This window comes from Symphodus melops, assembly GCF_947650265.1.
Source record: "Symphodus melops genome assembly, chromosome: 17".
NCBI lineage: Eukaryota > Metazoa > Chordata > Actinopteri > Labriformes > Labridae > Symphodus > Symphodus melops.
This window is the reverse complement of record NC_136707.1, coordinates 1,033,120-1,058,432: the sequence shown is the minus strand read 5'-3', so window position 1 is coordinate 1,058,432 and position 25,313 is coordinate 1,033,120. Positions and strand designations below refer to the sequence as shown.

General features: G+C 46.4%; 2 protein-coding genes across 2 annotated transcripts; both read right to left on the bottom strand.

Moving 5' to 3' along the window:
• Nucleotides 1–1,931: 1,931 nt before the first annotated feature.
• Nucleotides 1,932–9,055, bottom strand: LOC306838410 (synaptic vesicular amine transporter-like). Its single transcript, XM_079366573.1, has 16 exons — nucleotides 8,386–9,055; nucleotides 7,986–8,087; nucleotides 7,089–7,368; nucleotides 6,882–6,940; nucleotides 6,684–6,767; nucleotides 6,470–6,562; nucleotides 5,596–5,685; nucleotides 5,449–5,492; nucleotides 5,235–5,295; nucleotides 5,052–5,147; nucleotides 4,262–4,343; nucleotides 3,750–3,801; nucleotides 3,096–3,159; nucleotides 2,895–3,014; nucleotides 2,375–2,508; nucleotides 1,932–2,282 (listed from the first exon to the last, which is right to left on the bottom strand). The coding sequence occupies exons 1-16, from the start codon at nucleotides 8,387–8,389 to the stop codon at nucleotides 2,253–2,255; spliced, it is 1,395 nt and encodes a 464-aa protein (XP_079222699.1). The 5' UTR covers nucleotides 8,390–9,055; the 3' UTR covers nucleotides 1,932–2,252.
• Nucleotides 9,056–10,774: 1,719 nt separating this feature from the next.
• Nucleotides 10,775–22,971, bottom strand: LOC306838409 (retinoic acid receptor alpha-A-like). Its single transcript, XM_079366572.1, has 9 exons — nucleotides 21,764–22,971; nucleotides 15,029–15,183; nucleotides 14,436–14,577; nucleotides 13,998–14,158; nucleotides 13,735–13,911; nucleotides 13,408–13,612; nucleotides 13,247–13,314; nucleotides 12,525–12,615; nucleotides 10,775–12,443 (listed from the first exon to the last, which is right to left on the bottom strand). Exons 1-9 carry the CDS (start codon nucleotides 21,972–21,974, stop codon nucleotides 12,121–12,123), a joined length of 1,533 nt encoding a protein of 510 aa, XP_079222698.1. The 5' UTR covers nucleotides 21,975–22,971; the 3' UTR covers nucleotides 10,775–12,120.
• Between the last annotated feature and the right edge of the window lie 2,342 nt (nucleotides 22,972–25,313).

Below are 25,313 nucleotides of genomic sequence, written 5' to 3'. Positions count from 1 at the left end.
CACGTCAGGCAGGCGTGATTCTTCTCACGGCGCTGATGTTGGCGTCGGGTGTGTGGTGACTTGAGGATCAGGTCAAGTCCTGATGCGGATGCAAAATATGGAACTTCGTCTGGTAGCTAGAGAGGTGCCAGCAAGGGTCTTGTCGAGGTGCCCTTGAGCAAGGCACCAGGAGTCGTTTTTTTTACAAAATGTGGACGAAACAGTAAAACGACCTGGAGGCTTAAACAAAGCCACATTCTGTGACGTCTAAAGTTATAACATGAATGTTATGCAACTTCCTGTGATGACACGCGTTGGTACAAAGACAAAGCTCGTGCTTTATATTCAAGGTCAAGATTTTAATATATTAATATTTTAATTTTATGTTTATTTAATATTTTAATGCTCCATGAACAATCAGGATAGTTAGACTTATAAAAGATGCCCAAACAACAAACTGCTTAACAGGTCAAATGAGGAATCAAACTCTCGACTGTGATCGATGATCATGTGTAAGTTTGGGTCGGGGGGATTTCACTGAAACATTTCCATGACAATTTTGTTGATTAAAATATTTTCTATTTTCATTGAATAAAAGAAAATGATTGATTAATTAAATCAATAAGAAATGACGAATATCTCCCTAAATATGAAGGAGATTCATCAGGATACTGATGACTATAAATGAGAACATCCTGTTTTAGAAATCAGTGGATAACAGTAGACTGGATCTTTTCATGTCAGCTGTTCACTGCCCGTCATCCCGTCTTATACAAACAGGAGCGAAGCCTCGGGGGGGGCCGGAGCCTTACGGCGTGTGGTGTCATACTTTTGTAAACACACAAACCAAAGTGTAAGCAGTTGTGCACACACTCTTTCTGTTTATTGAGACATAATCCAAAAAGCAAACAACATGAGAGGAGAACGTGGCCACGCATGTGTTCTCTTTGGGTGCTCTTTTTTTTTTTTTTTTTAAACCCAATAAGACAAAAAAGCTTAAAAGCAGTATGTGACCGTAGTGGTGCTGCTCCTTTAAACAGTGCAGTCATGCAGGTCACAACAGAACTTCTCAGAACTTCTGTCTCCCAGTCCCGTTGTGTTCTTACACATCAGTGAGCGTAAGAACGCTGCATCAAATCACTTTTTTGTCCAGGTTGAATTACTGTCGCTTTTTAATTCAGTTGCAGCAAGACGCAGATGCATTGAGCCTCTTTTATGGAGTTAGATTTGTGTCTTTATTAAATGCAAGAAAATAAATGATCTGAGAAAAAAAAATTATAAAAAAAATTATATTTGAGACATGAAAAAAAAATTAAGAGAAATTATTTTTATTTCTGTGAAAAAAAATCTCTCAAAATATATTTTTTAAAACTCTCAAATATATATCTTTTGCCATCAGAGTGAAAATATTTTCTCTGAAATATTTTTTTTTTCCTCTCAGATCGTTTCTTTTCTCTCATGTAATAAAGACACATATCTAACCCCATCATCTTTGTTCTTCTGGTTTTTACTGTAAGTGCATGTGTGCATTCAGCCGACTTCATCTGCTCTCAACAGTGCACGACCAGTTTATCTACACAGAGCAACTCGTGTGTCAGAATATTTCATACGAGGAAAAATCAGATTAAAAACACAAAGCTCATATTTTTAAAAATGGTCCCAGACAGCTTTTTGGAGCAGTTTATAAATGACCTCGAACTGGACGAGTTTCTCTGTGACTCAATGTGTTTAACAGTCTCATGTAAAAAATGTTGGAGGAATGGTTTCGCGTCTCGTCTGAGAAAAGGGAGCGTCTCTGTGTAGCAGCAATGACGTGTCCGCTTTGAGAGCAAATATTACAAAACTGCAGCTTTTCTTGAAATAATCCGAAATGCTTCAAGTGCTGACAATATGTCCGAACTTAGTCTATGTACTAATCCATTTTATTCCATTTAAAATAATAAAATATTGTCCTCAATATAAATTAATAAATTAAGCCATATCATGAAGTGCATAGGTTTGTTCCACCACCGGGGGGCGACAGAGGAGAAGAGTGGGATTTTCTTCTCATCTGTAGTGTTGGTGCAGCGCTTCCATTCACTCAGACCATGACTTAAATTGAGCTCCTTTTGTCCAATGGAAACACAGTCTTATTTAACAGAAGATCTTTTTTGGTTTTAAACTTAAGAATTTAAATCTTTAATCGGTCCTTTCCTCTGAGAGTACCATTCAATCAAGCTTTTCCATACAGAGCAACACTTGGAGATTACAGTACTTCAAGTGAGTCCAAATCCTCAGGCTCCTTCTGGTCCTTTGGATAATGACTAGAACACAAGAAATAAATGAGTGAGGCCTGAGATGATACTTTTTAAAAACAGCTTTTATAGTTTTCCCTTTTTTTCCCACCCCTCCTCACCAAAAGTTCCTCCTGCCGAGGTGGATCCAACAGAAAGATGCAGAGTGGTGCGAACACGATATTCACAGCTCCAACTATTGTCATGAGCCAGGGGAAGCCAATGGATGCCACGATGGGACCTGAAATAGCTGGACCTTTGGAGAGAGGGAAAAGGAGAAAATGCTTAAAAACCTCGAACCAAACCAGAGGCCGACCGATTAATTGGCCGATCGATAATATATCGGCCGATATTAGCAAATCAAGTGACTTTTGGAGTCAGACAAATTCATCTCCGATATGCAATGACTCAACTGGATTTATTGAGTAATCAAATAGTATTTCAGTTGAGTTTCACTGTATTTCACTGGCTTTTCTCTTTCACCAGCAGAGGGCGCTATACGGATTACAACAAGTGATATCACTCCAGAGTGTCATGCAGCGATACAGATCGGAGGATTTATCGGAATTGGATTTTTTTTGTTTTCCTAATATCAATGAGCCATAAAACAAAGGGGAATGTGATGATGTAAAAATTTCTCACCAACACAGAATCCGATGCATATTGCGACGTCAGCAATCGCATAAACGGAGCCATAAACCGGCTGATGTCTAATGTCGACCAGTCTACCCATGAGGGGCATGATCGTCGAGTCCACTGTGCCTGGCAGAAACAGGATGAGAAAAGAGTTTTTTTTCACATCGTCATTTATGAGATGAACATGAATGATGCTGCATGACGTACCAACTGAAAAGCCAATAAATGCGTTCAGAACCAGCAAGTGATAGATGTTCATGGAAAATCTGAACTGAAATACAAAAAGAGAAACGAACAGTCATGAATGAAGCTTCGTTCTAATCTGAACATTTTAATTAAGTGTTCAAAGTAGGGCTGAAGGGTCAAAATGGTTACAGCCATTGTTTTTCCAAATCACGTTCATAGCGTGCTATTTTGTCCCTTTAGGTGCACCGTAGATATCTTATCTCATATCTTATTTTATTAAAGTACTTTCGCACCAATACACCAAGACCAAGTAAAAAACGATTCTGATTCCAAAATATGAGCAGGTTTAGAAATTAAAAAAAAAAGAAAAAAAGAAGTACCCTTTACTTGAAAAATTTAAGAAACAGAAACTGGTTTGAAATTCAAAAATAATGGAATATCAGACCTGATTGAAAAAAACTGAAATCAAGTGATTTAAAAATGTCATCGTTGGACAGCTCTAGTTCAAACATGGAGGATGGAAAAAGCGATCATAGATTTCAGACAAAAGTTTACTTGGTTTATATTCCAGCCGTCTTCCCCACAGTGATGTTGTATAGTAACTGAATATGCAGTTTATTCATCCCTGATTATTTTACATCAAGGGTTGACCATGACTTAACCACTGAGACTTACAGAAATCGTTGTTATTCCCGCCACGATCATTCCAACGCAAGCACACAGCCAGCTGTGAAAAGAGAGAAAAAAACATTCAAGCTCGACATTTGTAGTAAACACCAGTGAAATGTGGACTTCATTATTTGACAGGCTTTGGTTGCTTGTTCGTAAGCTGAGTTTGCTTTTTCTCCATTAGTAGGATACTGATCAGGTCAAAAATAATACTGGTACAACTTCCTTATTGACCCTTTTTGCCAGACTCGGCCCAAACAAAAGTTTTTTCTAACCAGAAGTAGCCCTGCAATGTTTGCTATGAGAGGGGGCTCTCTGATTGGTCGGGCCAGCGGACCAATCACAGAGTCAACAAAGGGTTAACTGGCCCAACTCTTACAAAATCTGACCTGTGACGAACAAACAGCAGCAAATAACTTTATTAGAGGGAAAAAAGGTCTGTTTCAAAACATTGGATAATTTCTTCATCTTTCTTGTACAGACTGTTTTCTATGAAGGTGATTATTTCTCCAGCTCACCTTCTGTTGTGTTTCTGTGACAGGTGACCAAAGATATTTGACGCTATGAGGTATGATATGCTGTCAGGCAGGAAGACAATCCCTGAACACAAAGTGTGAGATGAAATAAGACAGCAGTGGAGAAATATATCTGAGATTTTTGACCTTATCTCTAACTGTTAGAGCCTTCATTTGACATATTTGGTGCGATATCAGAGGAAAATGGCCCCCAGTTCTTTGGCTGCTCTGACTCCCTTTCAAATCCTCCGTTCACATTTCATCAATAATTTGAATTCTGGAACCAATCAGCAACCAGCTAACTGAATACGTGAAGCTACAATACATTTGATTTGGCATGCGACTAGAAAATGGAGAAAAAGACAAAGGTACAACCGAAAGAACTACGCATCCCACAATCCATTGCAGTTCTAAGGGCAGTCCATAAACATTTCTTTGTGAACGTACATGGATCTTCTTCTTACATTTATCTTTATATTGTTAAAATAACGACGCAGTAAACATGGTAACACTCCAATCAGATACATTGCTGCTGCTGAGCTATTGGATTGTGGGTAGTGTTGTTTTTTTCCCGGAGTTCGCTAATAAATCACTACAGGAGCATATAGACTCGTTTCACACTCAGGTATTTCGTGGTCAGTCGACCTTGGATGGTTGCGACTAATAATCAAACCTGCTACAGTGAAAATGATGGATTTTTACTGATCCAGAAGCACGCTGGTGAGCTCTACTGGAAGGACTCCATACATGTGGATAAAACATGCATGATGTGAACAGATGTTCGTGTCAGTACCTAGCTGCCATTTACTCGCACACATGGTCTTCATCATCCAGATGGGGAGGGCGGACTCTATCACTGCAATGACCAACGTGGTTAAGCAGATCGCTCCTGGGAAGAAAAACAAAAAAACATTGACGTTGTTCTTACACCGTTTCTGAAAAAGTAGGTTAAACTGAGTTTATGTCCAACAGTTACCAGCTGAAATAAGTATGTATGGATCCTTCAGGAGGGTCAGCAGAGGAGTCCCTTTTTCCATCTGGAGAGACGGAGAAGACTTTTAGAGAGGTATCAGCCTGAGTCGTGAAAACCACAGTCCAATAATAGCTCCATGTGCGTGACATGCCTAGAAAAACATTTTTTCAAACCTTGTGGATTAATAACATGCATCTCTTTTAATTCAGTACTCCACCTGTGTTTGCAACTGTGATGGTTGAAAGATCAGTGTGTGTAAACCTGTGTGAGGACAAAAACAACAGGACAGTCAGATGCACAAACATCATAAATCAGTTGCACACAGGACTCGATTGTTTAATATTTATTTAATGTTTCAAAGCACCTCCACCCAAAACTGCAATGACTGCCAGGACCAGGAATGGACTCGTCTTCCCCACGAACTGATACATCAAGCTGCCAAAAGGTGCACCCGCTGCAGGACGAGGAGGGAGAGTTTTTACACTGTTATTCTCTTTTTCACCCTTCATGTAAATTAAAGAATTATGTAACAAAAATTAACACATTTTTTAAATGTTTTTAAATGATCAAAACAGGTTAGATTGTAGGAAAATATGGAACGTCCTTATGATGAATTAGTAATAGAAAGAAGAGCTAAATCAACACCATCCTTCTCGGAAGAAGATGGAACTTTTCTTCCCAACATGTTGAGATTGCAAATTATTCGAGTACATATTTTAGCCATAACATTAAAAAAATGTCTAATCCCTTATCTTCTACCACTAATAGTGGTCTACAGTCCAGAGCAACCAATTTAGCGAGTGAATTTGTAAATTTATCAGATGTTGAATTAATAATTTTGGTCTTGAAGAGTCATTTGGTCGAGTTTAGGCTGCAAACGCTTCTTGTTTGTACTTGTGGCAAAGCAAGCACAAAGCTAGCGCTAAGCTAGGCGTAGCTAGCGCTAAGCTAGGCGAAGCTAGCGCTAAGCTAGACGTAGCTAGCGCTAAGCTAGGCGAAGCTAGCGCAAAGCTAGCACATAGCAATGACAATCAGTTCAGCGCTGTTTATGAGGCAAACTGTGATTAAATGTCTTGAAAAAATTTAACACGTTATTTTCTTGTAATTAATTAGAAGTCCCACCCCTAATATATACGTATATATATTTATCTGGTGTCTACTCTTTGTGACTTCTCCTCGTTTGCAGTTTTTCAGCTCTTTTCATTAAATGCACCTGGCAGCAGTGTCTGCAAACACACCTATCAACCCAACTGCCAGACCAGTGAACGATATTCCCATGGCACGCCCTCTCTCCTTCTCATCTTTATACGTATCGGCTAACATCGCCATTCCTGCAAAACACAAATGACCATCGATAACATTGAGAGGAATTTAAATCGTAGATTTCAGACCCATTTAAACATCTCCATTATTTTAGTGGGGGGGTTTTTTTTACAACTATGCAAATCCCACCTGAAACAGACAAGCAGGACCCGCCCACACCCTGAACCGATCGGGCCAAGAGCAGTAAGAAGAAGCTCGATGAAAACGCAAACACTGGAGAAAGAAACACAAAGAGGAAGAGAGCGCCATCAGCTAGGTCAGCAGATATCTAACAGGCGGAGGGGGACGGGTTCTAAGAGCTCTCGTAAGGTCAAAAGTGGTTCTCACAGATGGTCGCCAAGATGATGATGCAGAAGCCAACACACATGGGGAGGTGGTATCCGAACCTGTACAACAAACAGGTTTGTTGAAGAATATAGGTTTACATTTTTACGTACAGATGGACCCCTGTAGGTAAGAAGTAGAATACAATAAAAACTGATAAACAGAGCAGAATATTATATCTCCTCTGGGGTCAAATTGAGTTGGCGTCACCTGTCAGTGAGCGGTCCAACAAGTGGATTTGTGACGAGCTGTACGGTGGACTTTGACGCCAACAGCAGTCCTACTTTGATGTTCACCGTGTCCAGCTGATCCCCAGTTTCAGAGCAGTTTGAACCGTTGTTTGAGTTTGAGGCCCGGATGGAGTCAGCTGGGTTCAGGTGAGTCGAACCAACGGATGTGTTCCTCACCGTCTGGACGTGGCGCGCTGAGTCCGAGCTGTTCCCTGAAGAGAGGATCTCTGCTCCGTACAGGTAACTGGGAAGAATCGGCACTGTCAACAAAGTCCAGAACCAAAAAAAACTCTCAATGTCACATTATAAATCACATGAGGCATCAGTCTCGTGTCGAAGCGAGATCAAAGAAATACACAAGACCAGAGTCTTGTTTTGTGTCTGGTCTGGTTTTAGAATCTGGAGTCTGCTCAGTCCGAGACCAAGACAAGACTGAGTAAAAAGGTTTTGGATTCCAAGACCGAGACCTTTACAAAGTGGGCTTGAGACCGAGACAGACTTGGAGTAGCACACCACTGCTGTGCTGTGTTCAGGGATGTGATGCTGGTCGGTCGTGGAGGCACAGACGGTGTGAGTCTTTTAAAGCTCGAGGGTAAAAAGACGTTTAGAATTTATTTGATTGATTCATTTGATTGATGACAATTATTATACTTCATTGCTCCTCTCTTTCCAAACTGCAGCTGTTTTGTTCCACACAGATAAAGTTCATCTGTTGGACTCTGGACATGCAAATCACAATCGTTTTACATAAAGCTGTATCGTGGTTTAACATCAGGTGGTCAAACAAATGTTTAATGCCATCAGTTGAAGCCATGTTCAAGTTGCCTCGCAGCATCTCGAACTGAGCGTTGAGACAAAAGGCTGCATGGGAACATACCGACCACGGACAGCAGCATGTGGTCCAGAAACAAGGCGATAAAAACAACAACCAGGACCATGTTCCTCAGCCGGGTCTCATCCCTCATCCAGCTCAGCAGGCCTGCTCAGAAAACACACAGGATGCTTTCTGTTAGCTAAAGTTTCTCCTCTGCCAATCCAAACTGGAGTTATCTCTACATCCATCGAACACAGTTTGCAGACAGACCAGGATTTAATCAGGATTAAATTATTATTATTATTATTATCTGTTGACATGATGCAGCACAGAAAGTGTTTTCCTGCAGCTTCAACAGGACATTTAAGGGTTCACGTTGAGAACCAAACATTCTGTCAGAAAGCGGTCCAGATGATGACATGAATATGAGGTTGTTAAAACTGAAAGCGTCGCTCAGACTTACCCATGTTTGCAGTTTAAAGCGGCCGTGACTTGATACGCTGGGTGAGAGATGGGCGAGCGCTCTGCCAGCAAACTGAGAAGTGAAGGAAGATATACACTGCTGCCCGCTGTGCCTTATCCTGCTTCGTGGTCATTAAAATAACATTGACTTTACAGCGAGATTAATCCAGCTTTACCAAGACAAAAGTGTTTGGTTTTAATCCGGATCTGTTTTTTCAAATGATTTTTGGTCCGCCCTCCATCTCCCAGTCCAAGCCGGACGGACTGAGCTACTTTGTTTGTGTATTGTTATTGTTGTGTTTTTATCTATTTTCTCCGTTCTGTTTTTCTTTTGAATTGTTGTAAATTGTCTCCTATAAAAAAGAAACAAGTGTTCATCAGGGCGTGTTAACTTCCAGCTCCCACATGAACAGATGAGCAGTAGAAAGCTGTGGTTAATGTCACAGGTGAGCGGAGAGAGGGTGTGTGTGTGTGTGTGTGCATCAGCAGGTTAACGACATCACTCCATCAGCATCATCCGGGACAAACACGAGCTTCAAAGGCAGCCTCCAACATCAATATTAACAAGCTGTTTCGTAGAATATCATTTAAAAAACCACATCTGAAATGTCCCTTCTTATCTGGAATTAATCACCTGCAGAGAGGAGCACGTAAAGGAAGGTGGGGGAGGGAGGGAGGTGAGGGAGGGAGGTGAGGGAGGAAGGTGAGGGAGGGAGGTGAGTGAGGGAGGGAGGTGAAAGAGGGAGGAAGGTGAGGGAGGGAGGTGAGGGAGGGAGGAAGGTGAGGGAGGGAGGGAGGTGAGGGAGGAAGGTGAGGGAGGAAGGTGAGGGAGGGAGGTGAAAGAGGGAGGAAGGTGAGGGAGGGAGGGAGGTGAGGGAGGGAGGTGAGGGAGGAAGGTGAGGGAGGGAGGTGAAAGAGGGAGGAAGGTGAGGGAGGGAGGGAGGTGAGGGAGGGAGGTGAGGGAGGAAGGTGAGGGAGGGAGGTGGGGGAGGGAGGGAGGTGAGGGAGGGAGGTGAGGGAGGAAGGTGAGGGAGGGAGGTGAGGGAGGGAGGGAGGTGAGGGAGGGAGGGAGGGAGGTGAGGGAGGGAGGGAGGTGAAAGAGGGAGGTGAGGGAGGGAGGGAGGGAGGTGAAAGAGGGAGGGTGTTTCTTTGAATCCAAACAGCGTCTGTCTCAAAGTCGTTTTCACATCTGCACTCCTTAAAATATCTCCTTGATAAATCAGTCTACGGTCGTGCAGCAGTCCCAGGGTACAAACGTCGCTCCCCCTCCCTGATTGGCTCGAGGTAATATCATAGGAGATGTGGCAGGAGGAACTCCAGGCTGAAGTCTGAGTGATTTCAAGAGCTCATTTTAAATCCCATCTGGAGTCTGAATCCCTCCAGGAGAAGCTGGAAAATAAAGTCAAACTTTTCAGCCCTCGGCCCCTCATATAACGGGGGCCCCATTGTCCCTGGAGGTCATCATTGCACACAGGCTAACACAGGCATTAGAACGCCATAGCCCCAACACCATCATATATTTGATTATATTTTCAAATTAATGTTTGAAATATTCAATTTGAAACCATTTTTAAACATTTTTAGAAGGAATCTCCCGCAGGGGTTCCCAGCGTCTTTAGTAGTTCCTGGATGAGAGGAAGAAAATGTTCTGGATGGATGCGTTTCATTTTGAAGCGTCCGCTGCCTCTTTACTCTTTATCTCATCATACAACAGTGAACATGCGTTATTCAGGAGTGAACGTACAAACGTTACAGTTTCCTGTAAACGGGAACAAAATGACTCGACCTGGACGTGCTGTTTACCGATGTCCCAAGGAGAAAGGATAATTAGCTAAACTGCTTCCACTTAATAACACTAATGAAGCTATCACTCACTACACAAATATTTGATGTCTGGTACTCGATGTTTTTACCCGATTATTTACTTTGGTGCTGATCCAATTCCTCCGCTTCAAACTCAACCGAGGAGAGACAGGAGAGCGTGCCAGCCTCAGCAACAAGTTTAAACAACACGATGACGCTCTCTTCCTCTTGTGATCAGACATGAAGGAACCGATGCAGCAGCCAGTATGTCCTCCTTCTAACTTTAGATTCTGCTCCTGAATGATCTGGATTTGTTTGGACCAGAGAAGGTAGGCGGGGCTTTGAAGGTAAGCTAAACACTGAAGCTACAGTGTGCACCACATGATGACCTGTGTGAGCATCCACTCTAGAGAGGAGGGGGCGGAGCCTGACAGCTCTCTGTGATGATCAGTTTAGACTGCAGTACCCATTTTAAACACTAGGGGCAGAGTGACATACTGCTCCTTTAAGTTTCATAAATAAACTTGACTTAAGTTTCTTTATATATATATATATATATATATTTCACATATTTGCACAAACACACATTTCAGGAGAGACAGAAACTTCTTTATTAAGCGTCCTGTGTTTTCACTTTTAAACGGGCCGTTTTGACCCCGCTGCACATCAAACAGGACGACAGTGACGATGATTTGTACCTGACAGACGAAGCTCTGGTGAGGTGGTGTCTCCGTGTAGACGCACTATGACAGGACACGGTGCTCGCTATACACACTTTGTACATTTGGAGGGCGCCTTCATCTATCTCTACATGTGCTCGTGAACTTCGTTTACGTGGAGGTCGCTCTGCTTTGGTTCAAAGTGTCCATTAACAGGCAAGGAAAGTGACGTTTGTTCACAGTCAAACCAAACAGCTTGTTCTCACAGACGATGACGATGCATAGGAACACGTGGAAATAAACAAAACAGAAAAACAAAGCGAGAAATCTGAACAGCTGCACGAGGTGGCGAGGTGCAGAATAAACTCGTGTACATTTAGGAAAATAGCTACTCTCATCAGTGTGTCTCAGTTAGACGCTTTTCACAGCCTCTTTTTATTTACAATATCTTACAAATAGTGACTCTGCGTTCTGTACGTGGATCCTCATGACGGAGGAAAGTCTGAGGACTTTTAAACGCCGACCAGCTCCTTGTAAGAAGTCCGTTTTGTGACCCGATGAGCGGGATGTTTGACCACAGCAGGTCAACGACCCGGGCCAGTCGTCACGAGGAAGTTGGTGACGTTCACGTTGCATAGACTTTTATTTCTAAACGTGTGCGTTCTTGTCATGTTTTGCTGAGTCATCCGTTGATGTACAGTAGGAGCAGAATTTCGGGGGCCGGTGTCCACAGCTGGCGGCGCCTTCAACCTCAGCGAGGACACGAGCTAACGTCCCCGGCACCTCGACACCTGGAAGTTGAACCCGCCAAAAGACGAGTCAGACGAGCCGTTCCTCCGCCATGTTGTTGACAAAGCTGATATCGGAAGCCCCGCCCCTCCTTCTTCAATTTGATTGGCCTGTGAGGGAGAAGTTGACGACTGACAAGCGGCACGCTGCTCCAAATGTTGAACTGTTTTTAACAGCATTAAACTGCTGACTCAGAGTAGCTCGTTTGCGCTCTGAGCACTGAAAATGATGAACTTCGTTGGTTGTGTATTGAAAGCGGCGCTAACAGTGGCGCCCGTGGACACAGACCTTTATCCATCCGACTCGTCCTGCACGCTCCACCTCCGTCTGCACATTCAGTGTGTAAAAATATAGTTCAGATTTGTCCGTCCTCTCGACCGTCTGTTATTAATGTTTAATCTCTCTGCAGTGTTGACAGTTCCCTTGCAGTACCACACCGTGCCACAGGGGGCGCTGTGTGTAAAAAGCGTGCTGATGCTAGAGCTTCAGGTGGAGTCCGCGGGAGAAGAAGGTGAGCAGGAGGCGGGGCTCATGCTCGGACAGTGATCGGATTTTGGTGATGAGGGCGGATCACAGCTCCTAACGCCTGCGTCGTCTTCTCCTTTACCCCCCGCGGCTCCTTTGCCCCCCGCGGCTCCTTTACCCCCCGCGGCTCCTTTACCCCCCGCGGCTCCTTTGCCCCCCGCGGCTCCTTTGCCCCCCGCGGCCCCGTGCCCCTCCAGGCCCTCTGAGTTCTCCAGCATCTCCTTGATGAGCGGCGGCATGGAGCCGGGGATCTCCATCTTCAGTGTGATCACTCGCTCGGCTCCTGAGAGGATCAACAAAGAGGAGGTTCAGAAAACTTGTCATGGTGTGTGTGTGTGCGTGTGTGTGTGTGTGTGTGTCTCACCCTTCACACTGATGCTCCTCAGGTCAGTAATCTTCATCAGTATCTTGGGGAACATGCACGGTTTATCGGGCCTCCTCCTCCTCACGTAGATCTGCACAAAACATGACGGAGACGTCTAAATAAATTCCAGCAGCTTTTCCAACCCGACGACCATCAAACCATCGTGCTTCCTGTTTCCACACTGCAGGACTTTTAGATCTCTGACGCTCCTCTTGTGTCTCGTCGTTTGTCTTATTTCTTCGACTCGTGAATGCGATTTGTTCTGATCCGTGTTCCACTGGGACAGCGGCGTAGCTTGGGACAGTGGCGCCCTCTGCTGGAGCCTCTGCGTATTGCTCCCAGTCCTGACTGTCTGCAATAAACTCCACTAAAATACCTCTCATATTTGTCTCTCTTTATAGAAATAGGATTTATCGGTGTGAGAGGAAATGTGCAGAACCTGTGTGTTGTCTTTGCTGCAGAGTAACTTCACAGCACCATGCTTTGTTGTTGTTGTTTTTAGAGTTGTGAATGTTTATAATAAAGAGGCTGCAGCCTCACTGCTTACAGCACACAGATGTTATATTTCATGTCTGTGTTGTGAAACGTCACTTTTCTTGATTTGCCTGAATTCCTAAACTCTCCTCTTTTCTGTCATTAGTTTGTTTTTTTTTAATCTGAAATTCAACAATCAGATCAGCGAGCACCAACGTGACAGCGTGCTAATAATTCAAAAGTCCGACCTTCAAGGCTTCGACGATCGGCTCCTGAAGAATCTCCACCTTATCCGACTGCTCCAGGTCCTGACGGTCTGCACAAACAGCAAACACAAAGACGGGACTCAGAGAGACGTGTCCTCACAGAATCAACCTTTATTTATTCCTTCAGAAACAAAGTGCAGTACCTCCACAGAGCAGGCAGATGGCGCTGAGCAAACCCGTCTCTGCGTCGTCCATCTCCAGAGGGAGCAGCTGGTTGGCGAAGGAGAACACGAGGTCGGTGAGCGGTCCGAACCCGGCGTTGTGCATCTGAGTGCGGTTCAGAGTCAGACCGTCGGAGAAGGTCATGGTGTCCTGGTCGGGCGTGTAGCGCGTGCAGATCCTGAGAATCTGAGAAACACACGAAGAGGAGAAGACGCTTTTGAATTGTGAGTTAGCGCTGTGCACGGCGTGCGTCTTTGATGAGGAGCAAATATTCAACTCTGATCTCGTTTCCTCAGCGGCGAACTCACCAGTATGTCGAGACAGGCGGCTTTGAGCAGCGTGATCTGATCGGCGATGGTGAGCGTGGTGAAGCCGGGCAGCTGCTTGGCGAACTCCACCGTCTTGATGATGCACTTGGTGGACAGCTCGCTGAACTTATCCCAGAGGCTGACGTCCAGAGGGACCCGGTGCTCCGAGCTGTTACTCTGAGGACACAAAGAGACACGTGGTGTTTTATGTGTTATGGAAAAAAAAGAAAAGCCGGTGAGATGTCGGCGTGGGCGTGGCGTACCGTGGTGTATTTCCCCAGCTGACGCAGGGAGGGAAACGTGTCGTGATGGGCTTGTCGGACTCGTTCAATCATCTGCTCCGTGTCTGCAGACAGGACGTAGATCTCCACCTCCATCGGCCTCTTCTCCTCCTTCTTCTTCTTCGACCTGTCGTTCCTCACCACTGAACACAGATTACACACATTCACTACAAACATCAAGAAGAATCCTCTCTACTCTTTTACTGAGCATGCGTTGATGCAGGACAGCCACTAGAGGGAGACAGACATCAAGGTTTAAATCACAACTTGTTTCTGCTGCTGTAAAGAAGAAAAAAAAAAAAGGGAAGCTCGCCCTCTGCCAGGTGGTTTGCTTTATTGGTGCAAACACACAAAGTCACACAAAGGTTAAACACAAAGGTTCACCTCTCCACTTGGAGACATGTGAGGAACTTTACGTACGCTCTTTGGACATGCCCACGTCGAGGCATTTCTGCAGCCGGCAGGACTGGCAGCGGTTCCTCGTCACCTTGTTTATGACGCAGACTTTGTCTCGATGACACGTGTACACCATGTTCTTCTGGATGCTCCTCCGAAAGAAACCCTGACACAAGCGATAAAGACGATAACTGAATGAATCAGAGACGCAGAGGGGAAGAAAAAAAAAAAAAAAAAACAGACGGCGTGTGCAGGTGCTTTTATTTTGAAGCCTGCGGCAAAATCAGAGAGACTAAGAAGAGAGCCTGAACACGAGCTCACAGATATCAGACTATATTCTAATTGCATGCACAGATTCAATGTGTGTGTGTGTGTGTGTGTGTGTGTGTGTGTGTGTGTGTGTGTGTGTGTGTGTGTGTGTTGTGTGTTTAGGATTAAAAAAGCAAAGAGGCTTACAGATCCTGGGGGAGGTGTAAAGGTTATGACCTCTGAGCTGAAACATTATGCAAACACTCAATAAGCTCACACGCTCCCTGCAGCTATTTTTCATTCAGGTTTTCTAAGTGTAACCTGCTTAGTGTTGGTGTGTGTGTGTGTGTGTTAATTTAGCCTCCTACCTTGCAGCCCTCACAGGCGCTGACTCCGTAGTGGTATCCTGAAGATTTGTCCTGACACACGAAGCAGGGTTTGTAGACCCGGGGTGGGGGTGGCGGTGAGGGGGGACCGGGGACCAGCAGGTCCTCTCCTGAACTCGTGCTCTCCGTCTCGATAGCTGCGGACGAAACACCACAGAGAGTTACACTCGCTCATTCTGCACAGACGTTTGAACACATGCATCAGTCCCTCAGCGCGCCGTAGCGTTCTGTGGTTACCGCACCGTCAGTGTGGCTAATGTTAGCTGTGCTAGCACCATCAGAGTGTGGCTAACGTTAGCAGTGCTAGCACCGTCAGAGTGTGGCTAACGTTAGCAGTGCTAGCACCGTCAGAGTGTGGCTAATGTTAGCAGTGCTAACACCGTCAGAGTGTGGTTAACATTAGCAGTGCTAGCACCGTCAGAGTGTGGCTAATGTTAGCAGTGCTAGCACCGTCAGAGTGTGGCTAACGTTAGCAGTGCTAGCACCGTCAGAGTGTGGCTAACGTTAGCAGTGCTAGCACCGTCAGAGTGTGGCTAACGTTAGCAGTGCTAACACCGTCAGAGTGTGGTTAACTTTAGCAGTGCTAGCACCGTCAGAGTGTGGCTAACGTTAGCAGTGCTAACACCGTCAGAGTGTGGTTAACATTAGCAGTGCTAGCACCGTCAGAGTGTGGCTAACGTTAGCAGTGCTAGCACCGTCAGAGTGTGGTTAACATTAGCAGTGCTAGCACCGTCAGAGTGTGGCTAATGTTAGCAGTGCTAGCACCGTCAGAGTGTGGCTAACGCTAGCAGTGCTAGCACCGTCAGCCTTCTGTTGATTGGTTGATCACAAATTCGAGGAGCTGCTTCTTCAGTGAAGTAAGAAAACGTAAATATGAGTTTGCTGATAAAAACAACAACTCCTTCAGTCGTCACTTTCTGTCCAACGGACGAGCGAGGGAATCAGCGACACCATCTCAATTCATGTTAATCAAATCATATTTAATCTAAACTGTCAGCACTAAAGGTCTCATATCGTTCAAAATCCTCTCCTCCATGTTCCTCTGAATCTAACATGTCTGTCTCCAAACCCCCCAATGATAAGAAAAGTCCATCCTCTCCATCTTCTGCCTGCTCCACTTTTCAGAAAATGTGTGCTCAAACAGGCTGTTTGGAGATGTTCCCTTCATGACATCACAAAGGGCAGTAGCCCCTCCCCCAGGTGGGTGACACTCCCACAGCTAGGTGTTTGTTCTGCCCTCTGAGTCTGCCTTCTCACCGTAAACAATAGGACATGGAGCCAGAAAGCAGCGAGTACACCCGAGCCCTTCCAGAGAGGGGGTGTGGCCAGACACAGCTCATTTACATATTTAAAGCTACAGACACAGAAACAGCCTGTTCTGAGCAGGGCTGAAATAGAGGGGTTTATAGACATGATCAAACACAGGATCAGAGTGGATTTACAACAACACACTTCACACACATGTTGAAGAGGAGCTCTGATTTAACCTGCAGAGGAGGAGGAGGTCATGTGACCTTTAAAGGTCTGGATGGTCTGAAGGTCAGCCACTCTGCAGGTTTAATCCTCAGACTTAGCAGCAGATCAACGCTTCAAACTGAAATCGTCGCTCTTCTGTCAAACTTTACTCGATGTCTTTCATTAAACTCCCACATTAGGAGGACTCACCTCCTCGTTAGGAGCCTCTCTCTCTCTCTCTCTCTCTCTCTCTCCACTTTGTGTTGTTTGTTTCTGTTCAAACACCTGAGCCGACACTTTTTACTATCCTGACCGTCCAGATTAAAACACCAGGACGCTCCAACACGCCCCTCCTCCTCCTCTGTCTCTCTCTCTGTGCCCCCTCTGACCTCTAACCTAACACACTTCCACATCAATACACACACACACACACACACACACACACACTGCTCCCCTCCCCCTGTTAGAGGCCATACCAGACATTCCTGTTTGGAGGAGACTCAGCTCCCCTCTGCTGCTCTGCTGTTTACACAGAGAGAGAGAGAGAGAGAGAGAGAGAGGAAGAGGAGAGATCAACACGCCGTATGAAGACGAAGATGTGATGAAGACATTAACGAGCTCTGCTAATTGGATGAGGCGGCTGTCATCGAGCCTCAGCAGCGGATATTTGAGTCAATATGGAGGCCTCTGATTCAAAGACTTGTCGTGAATGTAAACGCTTTGTTTGTTGTGCTGACACTTAAAAGGCAGAGTCGGCAGCTTCCTCCTTAAGAAGCAAAATACTGAAGTTTTGACCTTCTGGGCCTCCGTACTCGTGTCAGCAGAGAGCCTGTCCCTGGGTTCTGAGGTTTTGTTTTGGTTGACACGTGACGTTTCTGGGTTTTTCCTCCAGCCAATGACAGCGTGTTGGGGAGTTGAGGGAGTGGATACAAGTCAGTGATTGGACGGCATTCAAAGCCGACATGGTCTGCAGGTTGCTGGTTTGAGTCCCCGTGTGACCGGAGCCTCTCTGTGTGGAGTCTTTCCCCGTGCATGCGCGAGTCTTCTCCGGGTACTCCGGCTTCCTCCCACGGTCCATCGGCTGGCGTACAGTCCAGGACCCCCCCGTACCCCGCCTCTCGTCCAATGACAGCTGAGACCGGCTCCAGGTTCCACACGCCGGAGGACGGAGACAGCAGCAAAGACAGAGGACGGATATTTGCTTGGCTTTGGATTAGCTTGTTGCTAGCTTGCCTTTCAAGCAAACGCAGCGTGCCCCCCTTCCTCTGGATCTCCTCTGCAACCCCCCCCCCCTTTAAAGGTGAGGCCGGTCACTGGCCTGTGTTTGAGGCCGGATCCTGAGCAGGGCGGCTCGGGTCACACTCAGGTCACTTCAGTTGAACGTTCGTCGACGTCGGGTTAAGCTGTTTTATTTTTCACAATCTGATGCAGAGTGATGTGCAGAGTCTCTGCGGGCGGTCCTGGATTCGTGCCCGACGCTTCCTGAATAGACGGATTGCTCTTCGAGCTTAGAGGGCGGCCTCTGATCACTGAACTCTTCTTCTCTGTTTGTTTACGAGGCGTCCAGCCCTCGGGGGGAGACACGCTGCACCGCTCCTTGTCTTGATTCTGCAGCAGCGATGACGCCACGAAACCCTACATATCACTGATTCTGGATCCTGATTTAAGGATCCTGGGACACTTGAGTCCGGATCCTCAGAGATCCACAGTCAAAGCTGTGTTGTTTTTTTATTCTGTCTCCAACAAACCCGTGTTACTGAAGACTTCAAACAAACACGCAGGAAGACTTTCTAAAAGGAATGAATTAATAACCAGCTTTCCATCGCCGTCCCTTTAATATTTATCTGATGGCCGTGTGAACCCGTACACACACACACACACACACACACACACACACACACACACACACACACACACACACACACACACACACACACACACACACAGATCTGCAGACACAGACACACAACCGTCCTCCTCCTCCCCTTTTCACACACTCACACTCAGGTCAAACTTAGTCAGTACACCCTCACATTCCCAGACAAACTGTGAGTGTGTGTGTGTGTGTGTGTGTGTGTGTGTGTGTGTGTGTCCAGCAGACAGAGAGAGAGAGAGAGAGAGAGGTCATTCAGTGCAGGGAAATGATGACTGGGCAGCTGACACAGGAAAGAAAGAGGCAGATAGAAGAAGAAATAAAGAGAGGGAGGGATGTAGGTCACTTCCCAATTGTCAGTGACTCATTGCTCTGGATCACACCCAACACACACACACACCCAACACACACACACACAGATCCCCCCCCACCCCCCCCCCCGCCCACAGCTTACATGTCTCTGAAGCAGAGGAGGCTCAGTGTGCGCTCGCTTGCATTGGAGTAAGACCTTTGGCCTTTAACCTGTTACACTCTTCATTACACACACACACACACACACACACACACACACACACACACACACACACACACACACACACACACACACACACACACACACACACACACACACACACACACACACACACACACACACACACACACACACACACACACACACACACACACACACAAATCCTGTCTTCACAGCTTGAATTTACGAGCACTTCCCTCCCTCGCTGTTATTTGTCTTTCTTGTCCCTTTGTTTCTCACCACTCTCTCTCTCTCTCTCTCTCTCTCTCTCTCTTTATGACTTAAACTCGGCCGTGCGAGGGTGATGTCACAGTGACATCACGCCTCAGTTACTGTCACGCGTTGAAGCCGACTCCCTCCGACACCGGCCTGTGTTTGTGTTCACGTCGAGGTCATTTGCAGGCTGCAGATCGCCGCTCACCCAGTGCATGCTGGGAATGGTGCCCGTGATCGTGCATATAAGAAGAGCAGGCAACAGCTTGGGGGGCCCCCCTACAGGCCTGTAGGGGGGGCCCCAAGCCTGTAGGGGGGCCCCTACTTCAAACCAAAGCATTGCCTTAAAATGTGCAACGACAGTAGGAAAGCTCCCTCACAGGGACAGCACGCACTCTGCACGCACTCTGCACGCCATGCTGCAGCACGGGCCCCGTGGAAAATGAACCAGATCAACCAAGGAAATATTAATAAACGCTCGTTAGAGGGGCCCCTGGTGAGTTTTTACCTCGGGCCCCGACAGACCCTCGAATCGAACCTTTCCTCTGTACACGGGACGTGCAAACTAACCGCTACGGCCCCGACGTCACAATAACTGACGTTTCGACGCGCTCGTGAAAAAGCCGACGACCACTTCAGGTAAAAGTCTGAAGACATCGATTTGTCTCAAGGTCGGCACAGCGGCATCCTGGGAGAGTGAACGTCACATGACCTTGCCGTGCACGAGTCACAAAGTCGTATTTCGACGGACGTGCAGGAAGGGAAACTTTGTCCTCCCTCCGAGAGAGAGAGAGAGAGAGAGAGAGAGAGAGAGAGAGAGAGATGAGAGAGAGAGAGAGAGAGCGCCGCGTTCAACGCCACACTTTACTAAACTGTCAGAGAGAGGAACGCTGATAAATCAGTGCTGATATCAGCCGGCCAATCAATCGATCAGGATGTAGACGGTGCAGATATCAGCGCTCCTCGACCTGTCCAATCAGACGCCGTGTCCCGGTGTGTGAAGGTGCGTGGAGCTGTGTCATAAGGGGAATTAAAGGCCTCGCTGTGTGTTATGTGACTAAAAGGCCTCAGTGGGTCATCAGCTGCCTGCTCTCATTTACCAAATCTGGCCCGCCGTGACCTCGGGTCCACAGCGCGTCCTCTGCTGATCGAAGAGAAACTGCAGCACGCCGTAGAAATGTGAGAGGGCGGAGCCGAGGGATTAAAGAAAAAAAAAAAAAATCTGATTTATAGAAAAGCTTATCTACGGCTACTTCAATGATCAGATTTTCAGCCAAGGTCATTTGTAAAGAAAATCTATGAACATTATCCAGAGTTAAACCTCTTAGGCGCTCAGAGCGCGCGGCGTCCAGTGGCGTGCTTGACAGGAAACTGATTTTGTTTGCGGTTTGAGCAAACGGACAAACTTTACACACTGACACTGTTTGTTTGGGTTTTTATAACTAACTAGCAATAAATAAATAAATAAGTGAAGGAAAGCTCCCTGAGGGGGGCGTGGCCATCTGACAGCGCTCGCTCTCGTAGCTCTGCTGAGCGTCCCGTGATTTATCTCTGATAAAAATCAACGAAGAGGAAGAGGAGGAAGTGTCGGGTCACTGGCGGACATCTTGCTCGTGGACGCTGGTTTTGGATGAGTCCATTATGGGGACGGCTAACGTGTCTTTGCGTTGTCGCACGTTTTACTCTGATCGCATCGTTTTGTAAGTTCGGGGTAAAAACGATGATGAAACGTCGTCATCGAAGTTGAATCGTGAGTTTGATCCTTTTGCAGAACGATGTCGTGTCAGATGTTTGACAGAGGAGTCAAAATGCTCGACGCTTCAACGCTTTTCCAATACGGCGTGTTTTTTAAAAACAATGTCACCTCCATTCACAGAATCAAAAACTGAAAAAAGAAGAAAAAATATATATGTATAAAAAAAATTCAAATTTCTTCAGAGTGAGAAAAGTGTGTAAAAGGTTTGTGGAGCTGCTTCTACCAGTGTGAACGTGTTTGACTTTACCCAATAATGGACTCCTCAGATTTCTACTTAAAAACAATTAATATCGTCAGAATGAATCTTTTCAATACCATTTTTTTTTTTACCATAAAGTTTATACGAAAGTATTTAAATGAGCCTGAATTAAAATCACCTTTCAAACCGACAGCATGCGTACAGTGTGCAGGAATGTGCCTCAAACTTTCAGTCCTCTGTTTTTGTTGCCACCGTATCAACACACACACACACACACACACACACACACACACACACACATCGTTACATTTAAACCTACGTTATTTTTAAGTTTGCAAATCGTGAAAAGCCCAGCATGCACCAGCAGGCGTGTTCACACGGACTCCTCTGGAACATCCCGAGGAGGGAGACTCAGGTCACTTCATGTTGTGTCCAACATTCATTGACCATCCTGTTAACAAGAGGCTGAAAGAGAAGCTGTGGGGCTCCTCGTATTTAAAGCAGGGGGATTGCATGCGCCCCAGTTAGACCCCCCCCCCCCCTCTCAAGCTGACAATACCAAAAGAAGAGCAACTGGTTTTACCCGCCAGCTCCCCCCCTTGTCATTTTCTACAAATTAAATCATCTCCTCTGACTAATTGTCCCCTCGAGTTGTTTTGTTAACATTTGCAGAATTGAGTTGGACTCACAGTGGCTGGATCCGCTCCAGTGTCTGCCGGTCACCAGGGACACTCCGAACGGACGCTGGAGTCCTCCCACCCCGGACAGGAGTCCCTTCTCCGGCCCGAGCCCCGGGGGTCTGTGGTAGTAGTCCATGCTGAGAAAAGAGCCGCCGTGGCCGCCGGGACTCGGGCTGCTCGGGCTCGGGCTGAAACCCACAACATCCACGCTCTCATACATCCCCGAGAGGCGGCACGCGCGTTTGATCTCTTTGTGGTGAAATAGAGAGAGGGGGAAAAAAAGAAAGATCAAAGAGCCGAGGACGGTGAGGAGAGAGAGAGGGAGGGAAGAGTTCACATCTTCATAACAGACTGACGGGAGGAGGAGGAGGAGGAGGAGGTGCAGAAAGAGGAGGAGGAGGAGAGATGACCGGTCCTGTGACCTTTCAGCCTTTGGGAGAGATCCAGTCTCTTTCCGTGTTTTCGTCGACTGTTTCGTCGCCCTGCCTTTGCTCGAACAGAGTCGATTAACCGAAGATCGCTTTTAACCGATTTTTTATTATTCGGACGCTACAAGTGTTCGATTAACCGAACTGCTGTCTTCGAGGAAAAAAAAAAAAAAAGTTGCAGTACTAGTTAATCTGAATTAAAACACAAAGAAATGCAGCTTCCTACGACACACTTCACGTCCGTGTCTCCTCCTCAGTCGCTCGTGTCAGCAGTGTTTCGCTGCATTTTTTTTAAAAACAACTAAAACACTATTATGTAATTGTTATATCGCTCTCTAATCCACGGAGGAAGGAGGCGAACTATCTCCTGCGTCGAAAGACTAGTACTCCTTGTGTGTCACAGCCGGGACTGCCTGTCCGTAAATCCATGCATGCCGAGCAGAAGAAGTGAGGTCCGGTCCGTGGAGAGGGACGACAGAAAAGATCCAACGAGCTGAAACTGAAACGCAGAAAACACGCTGCCCCGAATGTCTGTCGGGTCAAGAAGATGAATATCCAAGAGGGGGAACCTGAGTTCTGTCGAGATATCCGGTGCAGTTTGAGCACGAGCGCGTTTTATTTGCTTGTTGTCGAGGTCCAGCAGAGAGCAGGCAGCAGTGTCCTGTGGTAACCCCTGATCTGTACCCGACGGCCTCTCTCTCTCTCTCTCTCTCTCTTTGGTTTGATGAGTGGCACCAGCTGCGCACGAGCTCCACCTACCTGCCCTGCGCGTGCTTTCAGAAAGCTTTCTGACTTCTTTAACCTTCTGCTGTCATCCTTATATCCTTATATATATATATACACACACACACACACACACACACGCGCGCGCGCGCGCTATTTTTTTATGAAGGACTTTGAGAAACAAATGTAAAATAGAGATTTGAGAATAAATAAATTTCACTGTTTCAATTTTATTCGAGATGTGGAGACAGACTCTGGACCAATCACAGGGCTTTATATGTCTTAAAGTGCTTGATAAAATAAAAACATTCCTCCTCCTGTCACTATTTATTTATTATTTATTTGTTCTTCTTCTGTAAAACGATCACAAACGTAGCAATGATAGCAGCAGTGAGGCTTCACTGAGTTACTGTTTGATTGGCAGGATGGACAAGGGTCAGAGGTCAGTGATAGGTGTGTGTGTGTGGGGGGGGGGGGTGTTGTGAATGCACATGGGCTGTTGAAGTGAAATCAGGGCGTGTTCACTGATAGCTGCAGAAAGTAGGTGACCTTCCTCACACCCTTCTTATCTCTGTTGATAATCACACATGCACAGTCCTGAACGTGAACGGAGCCCTAGCTCATAAATCCTCGGAGGAAATGAGATAATTGGATGTATATCTATTTAAAATGCTTACAGAGTGTCTGCAGGGTGCTAAACGTGACCCTGACAACCTTCTTTTTTTTTTTTAAACAGCTGTCGCTTGCATCAGATTCAAAATGGACTTTGGAAAAAAAAAACATTTCTCAGTTTCAACACATGTTGTCGTACGTTAAATGCTGAATGAATGGTGCATCCGATTCATCCGCATGTATTCACCGCCGACGAACGAGCGTGAGCAATTCATGCTTCAGTGTCTTGCAGAAGGACACGTCGGACATGTTGCTGCAGGAGCTGGGGATTGAACCCTCAACCTTCCAGTTCAGAGACGACCGACTCGACCAACTGAGCCACAACCGGCCAGAGATAAAATTCTGTCCCTGTAACGTCGCAACTTTGCGTTCCCATGTGGTCCCGTCAGAGACCCGTGATGAATGTGGGTCCAGTGGTTCTCCTCTGGAAGGTCAGGGGTTCGATCCCTAGCACATGTCCGATGCTTCATTGGCGGCGGGTGAACGCGTTCATGCTCTTCGTGGTCATTGAGCAAGGTGCAAACCAAACTCTTTTATCGTCTCTTTAAAACATGCTTCTTTTTTTCTGTTCAATGAAAATATCACATTTGGCGCCGGGGGCTGAATCACGAATCAGGGCGACGATATATCTCTGCATCGACGTCTCGTCCCCATCCCCTCACTGACCACTGGACCCCCACCATGCCAGGAAAACGTTCCCAATGACATACGAGAGTCTGGTAATAGAAGTACTCCGGCCCTCCATCCTGACACACTCGCACACTTTAATCCTCTCGCTTTAAGTGAGCCCGTGTCCTTGCTTTGTGCGGCCTCGCCGTATTGATTAGCTGCTGTTTAAAATATGAGTGGAGAAAGGGGGGAAACGCATCACATTCATTGCTGCCTGTTTAATCGATACGGGACATTAAATCAATGGAAAAACCACAGAGGTGGGAGAGAGGTGAGAATGGGTCTGGGGGGGGGGGGGGGGGGGGACAAAGAAGAGGAGGGGGAGAGGGAGCTGAAAATGGCGTTAACGATGAGGGTGATGCACTGAATGTTAAAACAGATGTGAAACGAAAGTGACCGCAGCTTTCGATGCTGCAGGCTAACGACCACACGCCCGGCCTGAACGTGTGAACCGTGCGTCCAGGACGTGCACGAGGGGAACATTTCATCTGACAATAAACTATTTAAAATGTTCTTGCAAAGGAACGTCATATCAAAGGACTTCCATCCCTGCATCTCAGATTCTGTCTCCTCGCCCCTCAGTCGACCTCGCCGCGTTAAGGAGCGTCCCAAAGATGGAGAGAGGAGGAGCGAGGACACACGAGAGCAGAATATCAGTGGTTGATTGAAACGCTGCCTCCGATTGGACGTCATGTTTTGCACCCGATGACGACGCGGGGGCTTCTCATCAGGATCGGGAACACAGGGCCCGGGTTCAAACCCGACCTGTGGCTCCTTTCCAGCTCGTCATCCCCTCTCTCTCTCTCTCTCTCTCTGTGTGTCTCTCTCTCTCTCTCTCTCTCTGTGTGTCTCTCTCTCTCTCTCTTTCTCTGTGTGTCTCTCTCTCTCTCTCTCTCTCTCTGTCTCTGTGTCTCTCTCTCTCTCTCTCTCTCTCTCTCTGTGTGTGTCTCTCTCTCTCTCTTTCTCTGTGTGTGTCTCTCTCTCTCTCTTTCTCTGTGTGTGTCTCTCTCTCTCTCTTTCTCTCTCTCTCTCTCTCTCTCTGTCTCTCTCTCTCTCTCTCTGTGTGT